This window comes from Aquila chrysaetos, chromosome 9 (assembly GCF_900496995.4).
Source record: "Aquila chrysaetos chrysaetos chromosome 9, bAquChr1.4, whole genome shotgun sequence".
In the NCBI taxonomy this organism is placed as follows: domain Eukaryota; kingdom Metazoa; phylum Chordata; class Aves; order Accipitriformes; family Accipitridae; genus Aquila; species Aquila chrysaetos.
In genome coordinates this window covers 41,265,864-41,287,869 of record NC_044012.1, presented here as the reverse complement: position 1 = coordinate 41,287,869, position 22,006 = coordinate 41,265,864, and the positions used below count along the sequence as shown (strand labels likewise).

The following is a 22,006-nucleotide window of genomic DNA, read 5'->3' as shown; positions in this document are numbered from 1 at the left end:
ATTAAAAAACCCACATAACAGAAATACTCCCAAGCCCACCAAACTGGACTATCTTACAACAGCTGGTCCAAAAGCACTACCATTTTGCCAAATTAACTGAAGCAATAACTGAGTAAACACAGGTCATAAAAATTCATCTGTTTCACTGGTGGTGTAGGGTAAAGATATTAAGCACATCACCATCCCACTGGCAGCAATATTAGTTGTTATGCAAAGCTTTCAGCTGGGAGGGGACCGCCTCAGTTTTGAGCAAAAAAGAAACTGATGCCATGTTCTATTCAGTTATTCTTAAGTCTTGATATTGTTACTGTACTTTTCCAGCATGTACCCACTTTAGAACAACTCTTGAGTGAACAGTTCTCCCATTCATCTACCCAAAGCATCAACATAATACAAGCATCTATCTCAGCTGAGCCCACCATCCCTTCCAAAAAATAGCAATGGCAGAAATATTCGGAACAGTTCTTCGATCAAATGCCACTGGAGCAAGAGGATGCCCATTTTCAACACTTCAAAATAACTGGATTTGAAGGTCATTAAAGACTGCTGCTCAGTGGGGGTTACCTGATAGCAGGTCATATACTTCTCCACTCTCTCCCCCCACAGCCCTGGAAATCTTTTAGGAAGGAAATATTTCTTAGAATCAAGCAGTTTGAAAGCATCTTTTTGTACTCAAAGGACAGCAACCAGCAGCATATAATTCAGAATTCCATTTACTGGGGGCAGGAATTGAACGTTTTTTTCCTTTATATCATTCACACACCTCACCAGAGACTGCAAGACACATGTGACAATTTTTAATGGAATAAGCATTGGAATAAAATTATGAGCTAACAACACTATTTTCCTAGGAGTTTGTTGTTTGGGGTTTTTTTCTCCTGCATAAGTATCCTCAAAGCAGGGTAACTGATAGAAAAAAGAAAAAATAATCAAAACATTTATGATTTCAAACTCATGAGGTATTATTTAAATAAGTAAATCACTGAGTAAAACTCCTAACAATAACAATTTCATATGCAACTTTCATCTCATCAGAAAAGTAATAATGCTCTTACAAACAATCAATCAGTTTTGGCAGCAATGAACCACTACTAGGAAGGATTCATATGGTTAAAGATAATAAGACAGACAAAATTTGACATTTTAGCCATTCCTGCCTCTATCAACACAAGGCATAATTCATATCCTCTTCTGAAAATTAAAAATCAAATAGTATAAATTCATTTTAACCTCTTTATGAAACATGCACCTACATAATTCTATCTGTATATATAGCTCGTAGTACAAATTTTAGGGCTCACCGTGAGAGCTTGAATCTCTTCCTCTGCCTCAGCTGTAGTCTCCTCTAGTTCAGTTTTGGCTTCGCGGAGCTGATTCTCCAGGGCTGTCCGTGCAGCCTGCAGCCCAGTAATTTGAGATTCCCGTTCCTGGAGTGTCAGCTGCAATTCTGTCAACTGCCTTTTGAGTTCCAGCTTTTGTTCTTCATGCTCTAGACCAACCTGACAAAAGAAAAAGTAGCATCCAAATATAAGTTACTAACAAAGAAAATATAGGCAATGTAATCTCATTTCAGACCTCACTTTAAGATGCCATTGCCATGTCTATCCCAAAAATCACATCTGGACAGATTGCTTGAGTCACTGAGAAGTCAAGGACACAGCTTTGTCTACTACCTAAAAGCTACTGGTTTGCTTTGAAAAAGGTTAAAAGCAACCTGACATTTTGAAACAACAAGGGCACAAGAATAGTTCCAGCTGTGACTCAACTATCACATAACAAATGTTCATACAAAAACCATAAAAGTTGAAGTAGTTTGTGATGAACTGTCTTCACTGAAATTGAGAATCTTTAAGAATCTTTACTTGAGAAACTTTAGGCATAAACATCAATACTAATATTTACGTGTATGTAAATATTACATACATTTTGCAATTGACTTTCATATTTCATTTTCCCTTCAGATTCTTTTTAAAGAAACCAGCCAGATCATCTGGCTCTAGGTTTATTTGAATGGCTTCTGTTGAAGGTTTTCTTGAGGCATACTCAGGGATAAACATGTCATTTCCAGAAATGGATAAGAAATGAACAAGCAGCAGAACAGATCTCAGTGCTCAAAATCAATTCCAAACCTTAGCACCTTCTTCAGGCTGTCTGCTATCCCAAGTGAATCTGTCTGTTGTGCTGTAGATGCGCGACAAGCCTGCCAGAAATCTTACACTGGTCCCAACCAACTTCCGGTCAAACAAGGACATGTGTTGGTCGTCCAACCCTCTTAGCTAAAGGCAAGATTTCAGTCTTAGCTGAAAATTAGTTGAGTGAGACTGGAGAAGGTAAAAGAAGATTTGAAGTGGATCCAAACTAGTTGATACAAAACTAAAAATGAAGCACAGCTCACAAATCTTTAAAAATGCATATTTTCATATTACTGTTAGGTTTCCTTTCCAGAAAACTTCTGAAAAATGTGCATGAAGCAACAGGTCTCCTGTTTTCTTATAGCAATTCTGTTGTGTCCTTTGCTTTCTATTCTGTAGACTCTAAGGCTACGGTTAAGCTGGTCATTGTACATAGCTAAGCTTTTATTCTCTACCCCATAACCACCCTAGCTGGACAACATTATAAGGATATTGTACAAAAAAAACATAAATACAATTCTGAGAAAGCAAGATGATCTAAAAGATCAGATTCAGTTAATTCTAAGAATGACAAGTCCTTAATATTTACATACTTACTTTTATCTTCTTCTAATAAGATTTTTTTTTTTTTTTTTTTTTTTTTTTTTTTTTTTTTACTCCTAGAGGAAAAAAAGTACTGCTAGACCAAACTAAAATACCATTTTTTATGACACACAAAGCTAAACCAACTTAATTCTAGTTCTCACTATAATACTTAAAATGGGGTACATTCAAGTAAGTTTCTTTGGAGGGATTAAACCCAAGTTTTCACCTCTCGCAGCCTAGTCTCTAACTCCAGCAGGCGGTTCTTGTCAGTGTGATCTTGGTGACTCATCTTTTCCAATTGTTCTTCTAATTTTCGATTCTGGGCCTCTAACTTTCCAGCTTGTGTTTCCAAGTAGAACTTCTGTTGCCTGAGCTCTGAAATCATCTCCTCCTGGGCTTTCCTGACAGGAGAAAAGCACAAGTGACAAGCCCAGAATGTCCTTAACATACGTCCTTTCACTGGGGTGAAGTAAGGAAGAATATACTACAAGTTTCCCGTTAAGTAGAATAGTTAAGTTCATAGCTTAAATTCTAAACCCCAACTGAAAAAAAAAAAAGAAAGTCAACTCTTTATTCCTGTCTGCAAAAGATCCATGTACTACTGTATTCATCAACATATGCCCAGAGCACTAAAATTCCATGTTTGCAAGTTGCACAGAAGAATTAGTCTTGTACACGGTAATCTACAACAATATTTAAGCTACAGTTCATTCTTCTCATTTCACCAATTCCTTGTAACATGTTTTTCTATACAGGAAAAATAAATTCTAAGAAAAGTTGCTTTCACACAATATATTTCCATGAGATAAGAGAAATCCTATGGTTTAGGGTTTGGGGGGGGGGGGGGGGGGGGGGTATTGTGTTGTGGGTTGTTTTGTTGCCCTTTTTTTTTTTAAGTTGTAATGGACCTAGAACTTGACCCACATTGAAGCGAAGCTTTTTTGTCTATGATCAAACTCTTAATCTACAAAGCGAACAAAAATAATTACTTGTGCTCATAAGAATTTTGAGAGCTGGCAACGATTAATTATTACCATAAGAATTTGAAATGGATACCCTCATAAAAAAAAAAAAAAAAAAAGGAAAAAAAGATCTTCATACGTTATTTATGACTCCTGGAATCATTTTATCATGCATTGGAAAAGTCTGCCTCATAGTGTGCTTTCTACTTAGAAGTCTCACAAAGCTCTACATATATTAATGAATTAATATTTTAAGAAGTTCACTGTGAGATAAGCTGTTATTAATCCTATCCCAGAGAAATTATGTGGGTTGCCCAAGATCAAATAGGAAGACTTAACAAAACTAAAAATAGAACTTACATTTTCTGACTCGCATTTCTGTGCATTGCATGCAAAACCACCCTTTCAACCCTTTCTCTTTTTTTAATTTACCTCTACAGATTATTGCCAGCCAGAACTGTCAAATGGTGTTCTTTCACTTCCTACTGTTTACTGGGCTATCTTCTCAGGAACCTGATAATCATTAGTTTACTCAGATACTGAAGGAACAAAAGCTAGCAGAGTTCCCCTCTCCTCTGAAGGGTTTAATCACTAGTTCTTCTCTTCAAGCATGCTCAGATTAGCTGTAGCTTTTTTGGATTCAAAATACAGTCTAACAACAGATTTATACATTTTCACCACCACAATTCACAAAAGCACAAATTCATTAGCCATCTGCATGCATAATAAAGCAATTTTCTCTTAAAATGTTAATTCTGTACTATCTGCTACCAATCCTGCAAAAGTACGTTACCTGACAATATGTCTCTCAATAATCTAAGACATACGTTAAAACATTATTTTTTTGTTTGTTTGTTCTCTATGGATCTCCAGTCAAGTGTCCTGCTCTCAGAGGATGCACCTAGCTCAGCTAAATTCTTACACTCAGTTTAGCACCAATGACTGTGACACTAGACCTTGCATATGCTTCCCAGGTACACATTGAGACAATACTTCTGTTTTATTTCAAACTGAAAGTAAGTTATGGCTTTTGCTGCCTCAACAAACTTCCTGGGTGATTAACTGGAGGTCATCTGGAGCATAAAGCAACACAATTAAAATTCTCAGTTATTACTGTGAATATTTTTGGCTGCTGAGGCTAAAATAACTTGCCAGATATTTGAAATACAACAAAAATTGGAGCTATTACATATCTGGAGGCATAATCACCACTGAAAAGGAAAAAAAACAAAGCAGCTCTTTGCCAAAATTCATCCTTGCTTGATTCCATTCAATATTATAGGTGAATCTATCCAAGCACTTCCCACAGAGACACTACCTGACATTGCATCCAGCAGTTGACAGACACTGAAAACCTTTCTGCAGACAGCCAAAGTTGATGAATCTCTTAACTCAGTAAGAGCATACACTACTTCAGCCCTACCTTGCAGGATATAGCAAACAATCCATGCTTTTTTCTATACCTGAATTAGAATGCCTTTAAATCATTTATGAAGGAAAAACATCATTATAAGGACAAGGAATCTCAGCTAAAATCCAAAGCAAAATAAAGTTCAGGCAGACAAAAAGATTTGACACAGAAGATTTCCTCTGTGTTTAATAAGAATTCACCACAAGAACAATTGCTGATTACACAGTGATTCAAGATGACATTAGATCTTGACCAGCAGTACAGCCCAAAAACACTGAACTGACTATTACACCGGTCATTGATGAGAAGTCAAGTGAGGCTGAAGGCAAGAAGGCAACAGAGATATATGCAAGTGCTATCTGGGTTAGGAAGAAAACAAAATGAATTGAAGCAGCATTCTGAAGGTGAAGCTGGGGTATCTCCTACTTCGCATTACTTCTGCCCATTTCAGTAACAAAATATCTCACTCTTGCAACTGGCAATTCAAAAACATTCAGAAAAACTCTTGGCTTAAAAATCTAGTTTTCTTACTTGTCTTCTCACCCATCAGGGCAGGATGGAAAGTTTGTGAAAGAAAGGTGTTCAATGTTTTCAATTCCAACATTATGTAACTGTCACAGGAACTAAGGAAAATATAAATGTATTGGCAATATGTATGTTCAAAAAAGGAATATATGCTTCTCCAGAGGTATTTTAGACATTAAAATTATTAGTGTTCATTTAACAAGTTTGGTAACCGTGCACAAAGCACCAGCCTTAGGAAAGGCTCCAAAGTAAACATTGTAATACAAACCAATTTTCCTAGTCATGTTTGAGGAAACACACAATACGCAATGAACCACAACTACTTGAAGAACAAGAGTATTTTTGCATCACTGAAAAACAAGCAGGGAGCACAGCAGACCTGAAAAAAGAACCACTTTTACATTAAGAGAACAGATCTCACTAAGAATCGTTCAGTAGTGACCAGTATCATAGCAGTTGCTATACTTACATGTTCCTCTGGGTAAAAAGGCTGCTATTTGCTGCCAGTTTATTGGCCTCAGACAATTCCACTATTCTCTGCTCCAGTGACCTAATCTTTGAATCCATTGCATTGATCATCTGAAACAGAGCAATGTGCCTTTGAGACTGCACAATAGAAATGATTATAAAAACAATGTTTAAAAAAGTCTGAACTTTTTCCAGAAACAAAAAGTAGTAAAAGAAAACCAACTAAATGGCCAAAAGAGCATCACAGATGCAATTACTGGAGCTATTTACAACTGCTTTCTATTGCTATAATATTAGAAAAAAGCAAGCATTATATTATCAATGCACAAAATGATGGGTACACAACAAGCTATGTGGCTACTTTTAAGGAAATATTCTTGAAGATACCTTGAATTAAAAAAACATGCCTTTTAAAATTAGTATTAATCAGTGGATTTCCTTCAAAACAGCTCAGCAACGCTACAAAACCTCAAACAAGATTATCTTGCTTGAAATCAGTCTCAGAAAGCTACTCTTAAAACGCTTTGATTTCCAATTCAGCTATACATACCGCCTTCTGTTCAGCCAGGACTTTACATTTCTCACGTGCTTCTTCTTCATGTCTTCTGAGCATATTCTCAAGTGCTTCCTTATCTGCAAGATCTTTCTTCATCTGATTTTCCAACACCTAAATGAAGACATTTCTTTTGTCTAAATTTTATCTGTTTCACTGGGCAAAGGGCAAGCAGAAAGAAAATCATCAAGATAGATAGAATATTTTTAAAGCAATTGATCATATCTCAAGCAATATTAAAGCCAAGATGCAATTGCATGAAACCCAGGGAAGAGCAAACTCCAAAAAAGAGCACTCCCTCAGTTATCTCCGAAGACTGAATTTAATGATGGAATTCTATGAAGACACGGAGATACTGTAGATTTTTAAAAATTATTATTTTAAGTCATATAAATTGTGTTCAAGATCTATTCCAGACTAATGCAAGAGAAAACAGAAAAACTCTATACCCCAATATATATGGTAGTGGAAATAAGGAAGTGCACAACCTTTGGCTGCCCTACTAATATGGCTCACAAGTAATTTTTAAGTTCTGTAAGTACGCATGAGAAGACAACTGAGACCCTGTGAATTCTTCAAGTCGGAGACACCAAATGAAACAGCTAAGTAAAAGACTTTTTTGTGGCACGAATACCTGTCATTAGGAACAGGACTGAAGTAACTATATGTGACTTTAAAAAAAAAAAAATACATGTTATGTATGTCCAGAACTTTAAATCAGTTGTTAAAGTGAAGGTCATTTCCTTCAAAGACAAGTTTTCAAAAGCACAGTCAGGACAACCACAGGATATTTTCTACTGTTCCAGTTACAAACATCCCATGTCCTCTCTCATCCCTTTGAACTTCTTTCACCTGGCTTCCTGATTCCTCCTATTACATCCTATATCATATGTCCCTGTAATACATTGGCTCTCTTCCTTTTAATTCTTTTTCCAATCCCTATCCACTTTTCCAGTTCTTATGTCACCACTTTGCCTTTCCCAACATCTACCTCTGATTTTCCTGCTTTCTATCACTCTCCTCTCATTACTGATTACCACATGCTCTGGTCTGCCAGGAAACCTTCTTACTTCTCTTTTTTCCTCTATATTTCTCCCATAGAAATTTCTTCTCTCCTCTTAAATACTACATCCTCTCACATTTAAGCTGAAATGTAGAATTAAAGTCCTAGGTAAACGTACTAGATAAAGATTGCTGAAAACAGATTATGCTTAGTAGAAATAAAGATTCTTACAAAAGGCATTTACTGGCTGACGTACTGCAGGTTCTTTAGAAAAATCCTCAGCCAGTGCACACACTCCTATTTCCCAATTTGTTTTTCCTAATTTTAGATGGTGTCTATGATTCTATTTCTAACTGTTTGTTAAAGTCTTATGCTACCCTGGAAAAGACAAAAACAAAGTGGGTGGTTTCTGTGGCTTCTTGGCAGATGTTACAGCTCCAAGAAGATGGAATTTCAGAAACGCTCTAGTATTTGCTGAATTTAAAACTTGCAGGTAGGCTATGTGAATACTCATAGAAAATCACCAGTAGGAACTGAAAGCTTTTTCAGGATGTGAGCTCCAATAGCATTAAGTAAGTATTATTGAGTCAGCAATAGTCAAATTACAATCAACAACTGCCTTCCTATAGTTCTGACTTCAAATGCCACCTGTTTTAATGCAGTGCTAAAGACAGATAAGGTACAATGGCACGGACTAGAAGAAAAACTTCTTCAGATTCCACTAAGCTCTCTGAACATTTCAGTAGTGGTAAGCAAGAAGGCAACTTATAAGACAAATCAATTGGAGCCTAAAGGCAACTGTTTTTTCCCTGAACTCATTCTATCCACAAAAGCTTGTAGGAAGATGATAAGAAGATATTTTTACTTTGAGTTTTTCCTCATAGAATTGTTCCTTCTGTTTCAGCTGCAGCTCCAGATGTTGTGCTGCAATCTGAGCCTCACGATGCTTTTCTTCCAGCTCCTAAAAGCAGCAGAGATTCATATTCAGACACAAAGAAATAGTAAGCGCTGCGTGTATGCATTACACATGTATAAAACATTCTATTCATTCTCTTTTTTAAGGCTTCACACCATAAAAATCCCAAAACCAGGGCTGTCATAGTAAAAAACCATTATGAGAGCTGCACGTAATCAGTTTTAAGCTTTGCATATTGCTGCTGACCCATCTACTGTAGAGCAGATATACCGCTAAAGACAAAGATTTCTACTTCTACGGTAAGAATCTCCATTTCCCAGTAAAACATTCCCAAAGATGGGCCAAGGATGTTTTGTGAAAACAAGCAGTTATAGACACTTTATAGCTGCAGTGGCATCACAGGAAGTTCAGATCTATTTTTAACAAGGTGTCTCACTTGTTTTCTCACAGAAGACCTCAATAATGGGGCACTGCTGTCTATGCTTTTCATTCTACATTCATAGAGTGGGAATAGTATTTACTTTGCTATATTCCTCAGACAGATGTTGTCAGAATAACTATTTATAAATTGCTTAGAAAATGAAAAGTGCAGGATGCAACATATATGGTAGAACATACCAGAATATTTTTAACATCTTCACATCAGATAGTTTGAGCCATGCACAGTAAGGACTTAAATGATTTTTTTATCTCAGAAGTTAGCTATTTCTGCTGTCTGACTATATTATTCAGGTTATATCTATAATCACCTTTCAACAGGACACCTTGCAAGAGTTGAGCTTAGAACTTTATGCTCATTCATTGTCATATTTGCGATTCCAACAGTTTCCTTAGAACAAGAGGCAGATCCAGGTCTGTCATTCACTACTACTGGGTCGACTCTTGCATAGACAAGTTCAGGTTTTGGGATGCATCCAGGTCTCCTGTCTGCCTTCATTACTGCATAGCACAGAAAAATTTCCCGATATTTCTGTTTTAGCTCTTCTCATATTTTCTTTTCTGATCTTCCTCATCTTGAAAACATACAAAGACTTTTTGCTCCAGTAATTGCGATAGACCTCTTTTTCCAGAAGTGAGAATCAAAGAGGAGGTTCACCAAAAGTAGGTCATCTACAGTGCCTAGTACCCGACACTTCTGCAAGGAATGGAGATTGCTGCTTTTTGCAATTGAAATATGTCTCCCAGCAACAAGAGGGACAACTCACCTCCCCCAGAAGCCCACACGTTTCGGGTCCTGGCAGAGAATCAGACAACCAGATCAGCAGCAGCTTCAAAGCTCTCAGCATCAGACTGCTCATATTGTAGCAGAAGCTTCACCAGTTTCTGCAGTGGCACTTAACAGCCAGTGTGGGCTTAAAAAGGTAATCTCTTACCATTCCAGTTATCGCTTACTATCCTCTATGTAGTGCTAACTTTGTTATTAGCTTCATAGCAATGATCTACACTTTCAAGCAGTAGTAAGTATCTTCTCTAACTTGTTTCTTACTACTTCTTATTCAATTCTCTACAGGCAGATCAGCAGGTACTTCTCAGGTACTGCTAGATGAGTGTACATGAAACTAATGCCGTTATTCAACAATTTCCACCTTATTCTATGCAATTCTGTATCTTCAGCTCTCTTCCTACCTTTCTATACTTTCTGAACCAGGAAAAGTCAAAAAGTGTTTGAAGAGATCAACTTGAGGGAAGGAACAGGGTAGAAGTAAAGAAAAAAGAAAACTTTACCCCATGCTCCCAGATCAGACCTGCAAGGGACTAGGAAAGACTCTGTAGGATTATTTCTTCAATGCCTGTTTGACTTATTTTATAAAGTTACTTTCGTGTGTCTCCAACATTCTGTCAGAACTACATGGAAACTATCTATAAGAAGAGCTAAACACATCCCATGGTATAAAACAATTAGTTGGTATTTCTGCCTTCCCTTCCAGTTTTCCCTCCACAGAGAACGTAATCAAAACCAATGAACAATCCCCAGATATACACAAGAGGCATACGAAACAATTTGAAGTTTTACACTATTTCTAAACATAAGGTTGGCTCTGTGCCCAGCAAAAACCATAGTCTCCCACTTCCCATGCACTCAGGTTTTCAAAACAATTTGAAAGAAAGAGCACTACTAAAGACCAGATTCTACCTTTTCTTGAGAGCGCTCAGGCATTCTGATGCTAAAGTCTACATATGCAGCTATTACCCAGAACAAGTATGGGTCATCTGCTGACTCCAAATACTGTTATTTGTACATTTCCATTTGGCCTTCCTCGGGTGTGTCTATGCTCAAGATTGCTACCAATAAAATGTAATCTTTTTTTCCTTGTCATATTGGCAACACAGAAAGAGAACTCATGAGAAACACAAAATTAATTTCATTATTCCACTATAAAATTATGCTTCCTGTCCCAGGAAGTAAAAGTATTAGAAACACCCTCTGCTTGGTTCACTGTAGACATACCAACTTGCTGTAAAGATTTAATAGGTTTAACAAGGAGAGAAATTGCCAACAGAGAAGGTATGTGGGTGAAAATGGATTCCTGACAAATATTATCTTTGGAGACAAACAGTTTAGATGACTAATTTCTCTCTGCTTCAAAATGCAAGCATTTGAAGTAGATCTGACCTCTAAATTCCTTTGCAATTTAGTTTAAAAGCTAGATATCAATGTTTTTATTGCTGCAGTATCCTGTCCTGAGAATGTTTTATTTCTGAAACAATCATTAGGTAATTAATTTAAATATTACTAAGTTGACTTAAAAGTGCTCCCACTGAGATAACTAGAATTTTAAAGCAGTATTAAAGACTAAATGTATAGGGGTGAGTTTGTAACTAAAGGTGCAAACAGAATTTGGGTGCTTAAGCTTTTCCACTATGACTGGCACAAGAAACAAATCCCTTTACTCAACAATTTCCACCTTATTCAATGCAATTCTATGTCTTCTGTTCCTTTCCTACCCCTTTCTTACAAACTCTTACCCTTTATTTTTCATTTTCACCTCTGCTCACCAGAATTTTTTCTGCCATCTGTTGAATCTGTTGAGATTTAGTTTGAATATCTTCCTTTAGACGGTTTTCTCTTCGTTCCACAGTCTCTAACCGCTTCACTTGATTCTCCAGAGAATGGCGCCGTTCCTGTAGAGCAATTATTAACTGCCATTTAGGCTAACCAACTCTGCATTGTCACAAAGCAATGAGTAGTTTCTAGAAAAAGTCAGCTGAAGCAGTCAATATATGGTTGTCTTTTATATTTGAAATCCTCATCATGCCTCAAATCCCTTATGCAAACCAAATGTCTTTATTGACTCCTCACTGAAAATAAAAAGCCTCTCAGTTTTCTTCAAATAAATATATGCTTTTTAATTAAAAATGGATTAACGTGTAACATCATTTTCCCATGAATAGTTACGGCAGGAATACAGGCTGTTCACAGTCGCCCAGATGAGGGTTCCTAAACTGAGACACATCCCAATAACTAATTTACTCCAGATGAGACATTCTCCACTCACCTCCGCTTCAAGCAATTTCTTCTTCATGCTTTCATTAGAATCTTCCCGATTCTGCAGTTTCTCTAGCTCCTTCTCAGCTCTCTCCTTTGCTTGACGGATATTCTGAAGAAGTTCAGTTGCTTCTGAGCTAGCTTTCACAGCCTAAAGGTCCAAAGGCAGGGGGGGCAGGTAATAGAAGAAAAACACACACAAAAAAACCTTGGTATGTGAAAAGTTCGTAAATTCGAGATGGTCAACATTCTGAACAAAATTGCTACAGAACTTTGGCCTAGCAGTCTAAAATTAAGACCTACAACCATGTGCAGGAACTCAAATTCTAACTTCTGTTACATAATTCTTTTCTGTTTCACAAAAAAATGTAAATCCAGGAGATCTACATGTTTGTCTTGCTGTACTGCAAGTTTCTAATTGTCTCTGTGTACTGAAAGTAAAGCCTACCCCCAAGTTCAGCTCAAGTTCTTCGAAAGAACCCACAAAATACTCTTACTAAAGCACTAGGAGAATAACTTGTTGGCCTACAGATAATTCCTTAGAATTAATGAAAGGAGAAAAGGGGAGGGGGGATTAAAACATGACTATTTTGAAATATTAGAAGAGCTATTTCTACATAGTTTTGGCCTCCTATTCATATTCTAAAACACTAACCCTTGAAAAAGCCCTCTCTTGGCAGGTGCCAACTTTGAAAAGCTCTCTCAGTGGATTATGACGACAACCACTTTCTTTTCTGCTGAAAGATCCCAATAAGAGAAGTTCTACTGTTCTTATAGCACCTTCTTAAGTGACTGATCACAACTGCAAACATTAGGTATTATGTACTTCCTTCAGCTTACATTGCTAAGGTATTTTAATTCTGTTGTGAATCCTTATCATTCAACATTTTTACTGTGAATAACTGAATTGGAAAGTGATTTTTGTAATTAAAACAGAGTATACTGGGAGACTAAACCAAGTCCAACATGTATTTCACTAGTGAACTAAAAACATCTGAATCCTGTCTTCAGAAGCAAGGGACCAATGCACTGCATACAGCATACCCAAACTGGCCTTTTAAATTAGAATTTCTCTACACTACTCCAGTTCTGACTCAGCTTCATTTGTAAAAATAAACACTGCTGACATGTCTCAAGAGCCAAAAGCATATTGAGAACACCAATGATTTCAGATACCAGTTCCCACCCCCTTTTCCTTATCATCCCCCATGCTATGACTAATTCTATTTTTGAGGATAAAACAAAGTGCATCCCTCCTCTGCATTAAGGTTTCACTGGAAAATCTTGTGGAAAATTCACTTTGACCACCCAGACATTACCTTTGTCAGCTTTTCCTGCAACTCCTGGATTTTGGCCTGCTGCTCTGTATTGATCTACAGTTAAATAAAAAGATGGGGGAAAGAGTGTCATAAAACCAAAAAGGAAAAAATGCTCTCTGCTTATGATACTGTATTTATTTTAATTCACTTGCCAAAACTCTTTGTTTCTCCCTGTAAATTCCAACACACCAAAATGCTCCTTGGCAAACCTACTCCCATTTTACTAACTTCTTGATTTCATATTTTGGTCACCAAGTAGATTGTTCAGTGTGAGAATACTCAGAATTCTTTTTATTTTTCATTTGTTATTCTTTATTTATAAAGAAAACCCTTATGTATCACTAACCTAACTCCAAACTCAGATTACACATAATGGCTTGTCTTTGCCTAGCTTCTGAACACATCCATTAAGAACAGGATACCCAGACACAGCTTTATATCAAATCAGAAAGAACAGTGAATCACACCAAGAAAAAGATTTTAAAAAAAAAATAAATTTAAAAAATAGGGAGAGATGTGAGGCTGTGCATGCCATTGACCAGCCAAAGACACTGTTGGTTTTTGTGCATAATATGAAAGACTCAGGAAGCAAACTCCAGGACACTAAAGTAGCATACCTTCTCCAATTTGGAATACAACTCTCCTGCTTCATTTTTTCCTTGATCTTTAACCTGTAACTTAAATATAAAATATATAAAAGTCTCAGGAAAAGTTGTAGTACAGTGGTCTTCTATCCAGTCATCAACTAATGCAATTAAAACACAAGCATTTACACAAAGTATAAGTTACATTATTTCAAGCGTACAATTGAAAGACATTTTGTATTCGTTGTACAAACTATGCTAATCTTTAGGGGACACACATACACACAACTTTTGCGTGTGTCTAAAACAGAACTAGAAATTCAAGCGAGCATCAGCCCCCTCCCCCATGAAGCCTAAACTACCTTTTGCAATTTGTTGTGACATTCAGTAGCTTTACGTTTGAATTCTTCAGCTGCCAGCCGGGACTCTCTCAACTCCGATTCATAAAGATCACTACGCCTGCGAGCTGAAATAAGATCCTCTTCTAATTGATTCATCATCAACCTCATTTCTTCTACTTGAGCTTGATATTCCTGTAGTTGTGGTGGAAGGGAAGGAAAAGGTATTACATTTTAGAGGCAACAGGGGAAATATGTGGAGCAGCAGATCCCAGAATATTGATTGCAGGCAAGAGGTGCATTTAAAAATACGTGGAAGAGAAGTAAAGTACAAAATAAAACAATAAGAGCTAAATAAAATAACATATCTATGGTGTTCTGGTTTAAGTCTTGCCATTTTCAAGTCAATACCTTATAAAGTCAAAACACTGACCTTTTGAGAGTGGCTTCACTGCAGAAACACATACAAACATCTACATACAAATGATAAACACATTTACATTTCTAACTTCGGAAACAGAAACGTGCCTTTGAGTTGATGTCTCTACTAAATGCCAAGATGCTCCCTCAACATGCATCCCTGATAACATGACAATTACCACAGATCTGCACTGCTTGGGTAAAAGGAAAGAAGGAGAAGCAGAGGGGTAGCATACTGTGGCTTCTAGCTGTCAGTTATTTTCTCTTGACAGAGTTAAAGTATCATATTGCTCCATATAGGAGACAACCTAAAATCAAACATTAACTTAGAAAAACTGCCTAAAAATCACATTGCCCATAGAAGATATTTGCCTATATAGGCAGAAATAACGATTCCCCGTGCAGGACACTACACGGTATTTGGATGGGGAAGGTCGGAGAAGAAAAGAACATTTGAATTGACTATCTCAATGAGACTGGGTACTCAAACTGAGACTAGCTTGTGAGATTGCTTCTCGTACCTTCACTGGAAAAAAAGAATTTGATTATGCTTATTTAGCATTTACTAAGTCCCGTAAGTATACATTTTATAAAATTACTCTAAACAACAACAAAAACCCAAACAAAAAACAAAACCAAAGTACTTTTTATGAAGCTAAGAACAAGTAGAAAACATGCACATCAAGAGCTAGGAAAAAAGATTATGAAGGACTGACAGTGGGGGAGTCTCTTTCTTTCCATTTTAATATCTTACAATACGCCTGACTACCTCCATATTTAAAAGAGTAACTGTCTCATGACAAAATCAGGTTTGTCATCACTCCTTCCAGACAGCCAGCTGTCTTTAGTTAGACAAGTGATTGCATGAACACTGACCCTAATGTCAGCATGTGATTCTCTAGCAACATTGAGAGCTTATGCAGATATTTAAAGAAGCTGGGCCTTTAACAGATTGCTTTACTATCCATTACGAGGAGCATGGCAGAATGGCTCTTTGGTTTGTAATCTCCAGATTGGTTCTTCAGTTTGTAAGGCAGACGGGGGACCTAGTCTTGCCTGTTAGTCCTTCCATGGATGATCTTACTTTCTTGCTGGAAAGAATTAGAGCCTTTTTATAATAACTGAGCATACGTTAACTCAAATATTCATTTCATACAAATACATTTGTGAATAAAAAAGGCAGAATGGTTTGAAGGAATACATGTTCTGCTCAGAAATCATAATTTGTTAAGACTTTCTAAAATACTCAGCTTTTATATAAGCAAACACTTGACCAAAGAATTACAGGTATGACTACAGTTGCCACTGTGAAAATGAGTGTTTAGGAAGGGAGGAGAACAGGGAGGGAGAAAAGGAAGAAGAGGAAGCAATTAGTAATATTTCAGTTTTTCTTGTTTCTTCACGTTTTCAAGACTATCTTTGAATAAATCTCATGGTCAGGTCAGAGGAATAGGCCACATCACTCAAGGCGACACAGAACAATACCTCTTGCATATGCACTGCTCATAGTTTAAAAACTATCAAAATGTACTTAAGCGCGTATTAATGGTCAGGCAAAGCTCAGGGCATATACCTGAAGCAAATCATATCAGGGTAGCTACATACAAATGAGTGGGCCTTTCAAAAAATATAGATTCTGATTTGTTGCAAGTTCATCCATTCATATGGGTCTCCATCAAGTAACGACCAGAACACGGGTTTATTTAAAAAAACAAAAAAAACCAAAACAAAAAAAACCAAAAAAAACCCCAACAAGCACACACCCCAAACAAACAAACAACCACAAACCCACCAAACTCTTCTATTCCAAGTACCTGGGGTTAAGTTGAACCTACAGTCTTGCCCTGAAAATACCAAATGCCTAATTATTGGATTTTGAAGATTCTGATTTGCTGTCAATTTCACTTGTTCCTATCAAGCTTCAGGTTTTCAACAGCAAAACTCTAAGGGGCTCTTCCATCTCACCTCCCAGTTCCCTCTGACTTAAAAATAATGATCCAAGTCTTTAATGGCTAAGGTCCACCTGCTGGTATGAGTCAGCAAAAACATCTCTGCATATTTTGTTGCAGTGTTCTTGCACATAGGTTTCAGGTAGCTCAGAAGACCACCTCAGATGTGAAAGTCTGCAGGACATTACAGATTCATTTGTTGACCTAAGCAGCATTTTCATGTCACCATGAATCTTCACAAGCCAAATTAAGAGATTCTAGGACAAAATATTTTATTAAAAATTACTTGCATTATTTTTCCTCCGTTGCATGCATAGATACTGCCTAAGAATCTATTGATATTTATCACCACCCAAAATGTTCCACATTTCAGTATTTAAAACAACTTTGCTAACAAAGCACCAGAACACAGAGTAATGAGCTTTAGAACCCCTGTATTACATAAAACAACCATCCAGAAGAAAGCTGTAGAAGTCTATGGAGGCCTGCTACATCCCGAGGGTTGTTTTTGCATTTCATTACTTTTTATGTAAGAGCTGCTCATGTCTGGAGATTTATTACCAAGGTTTCTGGGCCTCCTTGTCTCAAACGCTACAGAATTAGTCAATTAATGTTTGTAAAGTGCTTTGAAGATGAAAAACAACAGAAAATTGCAAAGAATTGTTTGAATGTCATAGCAAATTTCAATTTCTTTTTCTTAACACAATATGTTGCTATTAATTCATAAAACTGAATGGGTTCTGTCTTGTAGACCATTTTAAGTCCTAAAAATGTCCACAATTGTCACCATATTTTCATTTAATTTTGACATTTTTTTCCTTATGAACAATTGTATGGATTAATGAATTTTCAACATTCTTCTAGTGGAAAAAAATTATGAACATCTACTTTGCAAATAGATTAAATTAGGAAAAGAACAGTTAGGCAACAGATTCTATTTTGAAAGACTATTAAGCGTTTAAAATAGTCAGATAAGAAAGAAGAAAAAAAAAACAACACAAAATGAAGGCTAGCTCAGTTCTCTTTCAGGTGAAGATTCATTAACTTGTTGTGAAATTTGTACAGCTTGACCATTTAAAATGGATAGTTCATTTCTAATGCAGCATATTACTGAAGCATTGCAATTTTCTCCTAAGCTGGTTTTATAGACAAAGTACTTTCAGAACTAGGAAAAGAAAAACTTGGAAGTTTTGAGTTTGTGCTTACTTGCAATACACACAAAAGTGTAATTTTGTTGCTTACCATTTTGTTTAAGAAACCATGTGAAAACACACAGATTGGGAGTCATCACAGCCTACCAACATAAAATGTAATTCGGGCAACACAGCTAGAATATGCCAAGAATATCTATTTGTAGATAGCCACTCTGCTCCCCGAAGAAGCAGGTATACCTGTTCTTTGATCTCTTGCAGTTTTCTGCTTTGCTCTCTGATATCATGAAGTAGCTGTAGTGCCTTATCATCTTCCTGAGACACCTCCATCCGTGCCTGCTCCAGGCTTCGCTTTAAGCTCTGCAGAAAGCAAAATGTTCAATACATAGTCTTTGGTTTTTCAGATGGCTGTATAATAAAGATCTTTAGCTATACAAATGCCTCCTTGACTGCAGTGAGGCATCAAAAAAAATTGAGGCACCAATGATGGAACCCTAAAGAAATTCATGGCCAGTGCTGCTTCTATCTGGATAGAAGCAGCCCATTTTACAAACACTGTTTACTACACTTAAATCTTAGTTCAAATTTCTACTTCCTCACATTAGGTTTAGAGACAAAAACCAAGCAGAGATCACAAAGGGCATCCATTATTGACAGCATTTATGTATATTTTATCTAGCACTATTAATTCACAACCTAGATACAATCCTTCAACTTCATGTTACTAACAAGCTTATTCATTTTTCTTGTTGCTGTTAAGTGAGTTAAATCCTTTAATCATCATGAAACTTCTACAAAGAACAGAAGAGCTGCTTCTGTATCTCACCACATACCTTACCTGCAAATTTTGACAGACCAGTGGTCCTCCTATCAACTGTGTATTATTCTTCAACAGAAAGATACAAACTGAATTTTATTTATTTACCTAGTAGCATTTGGTATAGGAAAATCACTCAGCCCCATTTTAAGATATGCTTCCCAACAAACAAACCCATCAGAAATGCTTTTCAATTCTCTGAAACAGAGTATTATCTGGATTTTTTTTTTCCTGGTACAAGAGAGGAAACAGACTATTATATCCAACTGAAAATACAGAGACTATTAACTAGAATGAAAATATTCTCACTGGAATCTTGCCAGGACAACTGGGCATACATTCCAGCTCCCATGAAAAATGCCAAATGATCTTTGAAGACATGGTTTTACGGCCTCATTTTTATATTCTACCTGAAAAATAGCATCTGTCCTAGCATCATCCCTGACATTATGCTGGGGAACTGGATCAGTCTGAACTCAGAATACCACAGATGGAGGCAACACCATTGTTTCCTAATCCTCTTATTTGTCCTTGAAGATTTCTGTCTAGGTACCGACTAGGCCTCATCCTGTTATGGCTAAGAAACCTGCAAGAAGTTAAACCCAAGCATGTTCTAGCACAGACAGTAAGACAAACATCACAAATAGTTTCAGCAAGACCAGGACAGTAGTTATTCCTGTATGTTCTAAGCACATGACCATGAAACAAAGTTTGATTAAAACTATCAAGCAAGCCTCTGCAAACAATTCAGGGTTCCATGTTCAACAGATATCCTCTCACATATTATTTTCTCTCCATCAAGTACCCCACTGAAACCATGATGGAAGAGAAAGGCAAAGACCACCAGATTTCAGGCCTTCAGAGCTGAAAGGACTGGTGTAAGGGCTCACACTGCATTCTGTGATATAGGTGGCCAGGTCCTGCTCCAGGAGGGATCGCTGGGTCTCAGAGGCTTTCAGTTCCACCTCCTTTTGGCTAAGTACAGCCTCCACCTCTGACACTCTCCGGTGCAACCGCGTCATTTCCTGCTCCATCTGCAATAAATATCAAGAGGTTATAAAGGGTGCTTCAAAAGCTTTGTTAACTGCTACTTTCAGAGCTCTGTAAGGAATTTGTCTCCAAGAGACTTCTAGCTATGTTTCTCCAAATGGTGTTTAAATTCCGATACCATTGTCTCTGCTCCAGGAACGCACAGTTCTTCTTAAGGACAAGTAGTAAGTCTAAGTCACCCCATTCATTCAAGCTGCTTGTTCATATTCAGTCATTCTTCGAACCCCAGTTAGCAAAGAAGATACAATCATTTTTCACCTGACTTGCAGAGATGGGTTACTTTAACCTTATCCCAAATCCATGCTGGACCAGAAGATGGTTTCCCCCCATCTCCTTGTCAGGAGCAAATGGTCAAATCCAGAACAGAGCAGGAAGAAAAGTAATTGAACTCTCATAAAAGTCTCAAACAAGCAGTAAGTTTTAAAAGACTCCACCGGGTTCCCTTTATTGGAGCACAGCAACTGTTACAAGATGTTCACTGTAACCAGTGACGTGACAACAGTTATGTAAGTAGAAGCTGATGAGTTAGGAAGAGAACCTCAGAACAGTACTGCTGTAATTGTGCGTATGATGAAGAGGCACGGCCTGCAGGAAGAAGCAGTCGTCTGTGTCACGCTGAGAAAAGGACTGTTTAAAATCCAGAGCCGCTTCTTGTTAAGATAAAAGTATCTAGAGCAACAGCATGGCCTAAATTCATCTCCCTTTGTATTGGACAGGAAGCCACCTCACTGAAGGAAAAGCACTTTGCCCACCACGAGTCTGGATGATCAGCAGCATCTGACAGATCCCTGGACATACAGTGGTTGCAGATTCCTGGAGCAATGGAGATGGCCAATCGCATAAATAAATACCTTGTGACACTTGTCCTGAGCGTCTTGGAGTTCTTTGCTCTTGAGAAGTAGTTTCTTTTCCATGGAGCTGACCTTGGCTGGAGAATCCACACTTGAAAAAACAGATCTAAAAGAGCAAAGCCAAACAGCACATGAATATAGGCAAAAGATACAGAAATCTGCATTTATGCAGCCTTGGTAAAGTCATTGGGTACTTACTTATACCAGGATAAAAGAAAAGGGCAGCAATCACAGTCTAACAGCCATCATTTCAGATCAAACATACCATAAAACCTGATGACAGTACATAATTATTAAATAATCCATGTGTACGTCTAGTTACAATATTTATATTTTCCATCAGTGACTTCTATGTCAGAGTGCAAAACAATAAATCACAGCAACATTTTCGCATAACTTGTAGGGATTTATAAATGTAACAAAAACAAAGCATAAAGTCAATATAACCATTTGGAAAGATAACAAATTTTCAGAGAATTGCTTTTTATTTTGTACTTTATTTTTAAAAAGGTTTTAAAATTATCATCAAAGTACAAAAGCCCTAAAAACTTTAACATGTCATAATCTGCACCACAGAAAGAAGAATTTAACATCCTTAGCTACCTTCTGTGAATCAAAATTGAACTGAAACTCTCCTAACCCAATTCATATGATCCCTACAAACTCAATCAATATCAATATGATTAGTCACACTGCAGAACTTCAGAGTTCCACTTGTAAGTAATTTTTTTCATGAGACACAACTTAACTGTACTATTTCAAACAATTTGACTCCAGAAACCTGAGGGAAATATTTACATGTTCTTAAGCCTTCTGTCTAATTGGGACTCAACATTTAAGAAGTTTACCATTTCTGTTAGCCTAAATTCTTTCTGGAAAAGGATGGGAAGTCACTCAATGTCTTGGAGCATATTTTTAGTGCTTTGCAGTCTTAAATATGTAATTTTCAACCAAAAAAATTAAGTACACACATCAAAACATAATTTTAAAAATCACATTCTCCCTCACATAAAACGATTCAAATTAGATATTTAAGCAGTTAGTGATGGAACCAGTGTTAAGTGATAGATGAAAACACAGAAGTACAATGAAGGTGCTAATAAAAGATCATACAGTCTGCCCACACATTGCTTTCTGCTTCTCCTGGCCACAGTTTGGTATGCAGCCAGTTATCCCCATGGAGAGAAATGAGCTTTGAGCAGCTCTCTGCATATAGCCATACACCCACACACAGCAGCACAGTCTCTTCTTAACACCAAGAAAAGTTTGATTCCATCACCACCATTTTCTGAGAAAAATCTACTCTGTAATCCAAATAGATATGCAGGATAGTCACAAAAAAAGACACATGGATTTTTATGAAAATGCTGCAGCATATCTGTATCAAAACAGATCTTCAGTACCACCACCTTAAGCAGTTATTAGGAAACACTGTTTTGATACTAGCAAACAAACATAGCAGAATTCACCAATTCTGCCTTGAAA

The 22,006-nt window shown here is 37.0% G+C and overlaps 1 protein-coding gene across 4 annotated transcripts in view; it reads right to left on the bottom strand.

Annotated features, from left to right (window-relative positions):
- The window catches only part of CIT (citron rho-interacting serine/threonine kinase), a 74,694-nt gene that overhangs the window by 30,526 nt on the left and 22,162 nt on the right, over positions 1 to 22,006 (bottom strand). For all 4 annotated transcript variants that reach the window (XM_030024246.2, XM_030024244.2, XM_041125831.1 and 1 more), the window contains exons 11-23: positions 20,522 to 20,627; positions 19,511 to 19,654; positions 18,044 to 18,163; positions 14,308 to 14,478; positions 13,979 to 14,038; positions 13,362 to 13,415; positions 12,053 to 12,193; positions 11,553 to 11,678; positions 8,505 to 8,600; positions 6,634 to 6,750; positions 6,085 to 6,194; positions 2,944 to 3,118; positions 1,302 to 1,499 (exon numbers count right to left, since the gene is read on the bottom strand). In XM_030024246.2, the coding sequence (XP_029880106.1) occupies positions 1,302 to 1,499; positions 2,944 to 3,118; positions 6,085 to 6,194; positions 6,634 to 6,750; positions 8,505 to 8,600; positions 11,553 to 11,678; positions 12,053 to 12,193; positions 13,362 to 13,415; positions 13,979 to 14,038; positions 14,308 to 14,478; positions 18,044 to 18,163; positions 19,511 to 19,654; positions 20,522 to 20,627 (1,618 nt within the window). The remainder of the gene's footprint in view (positions 1 to 1,301; positions 1,500 to 2,943; positions 3,119 to 6,084; positions 6,195 to 6,633; positions 6,751 to 8,504; positions 8,601 to 11,552; positions 11,679 to 12,052; positions 12,194 to 13,361; positions 13,416 to 13,978; positions 14,039 to 14,307; positions 14,479 to 18,043; positions 18,164 to 19,510; positions 19,655 to 20,521; positions 20,628 to 22,006) is intronic.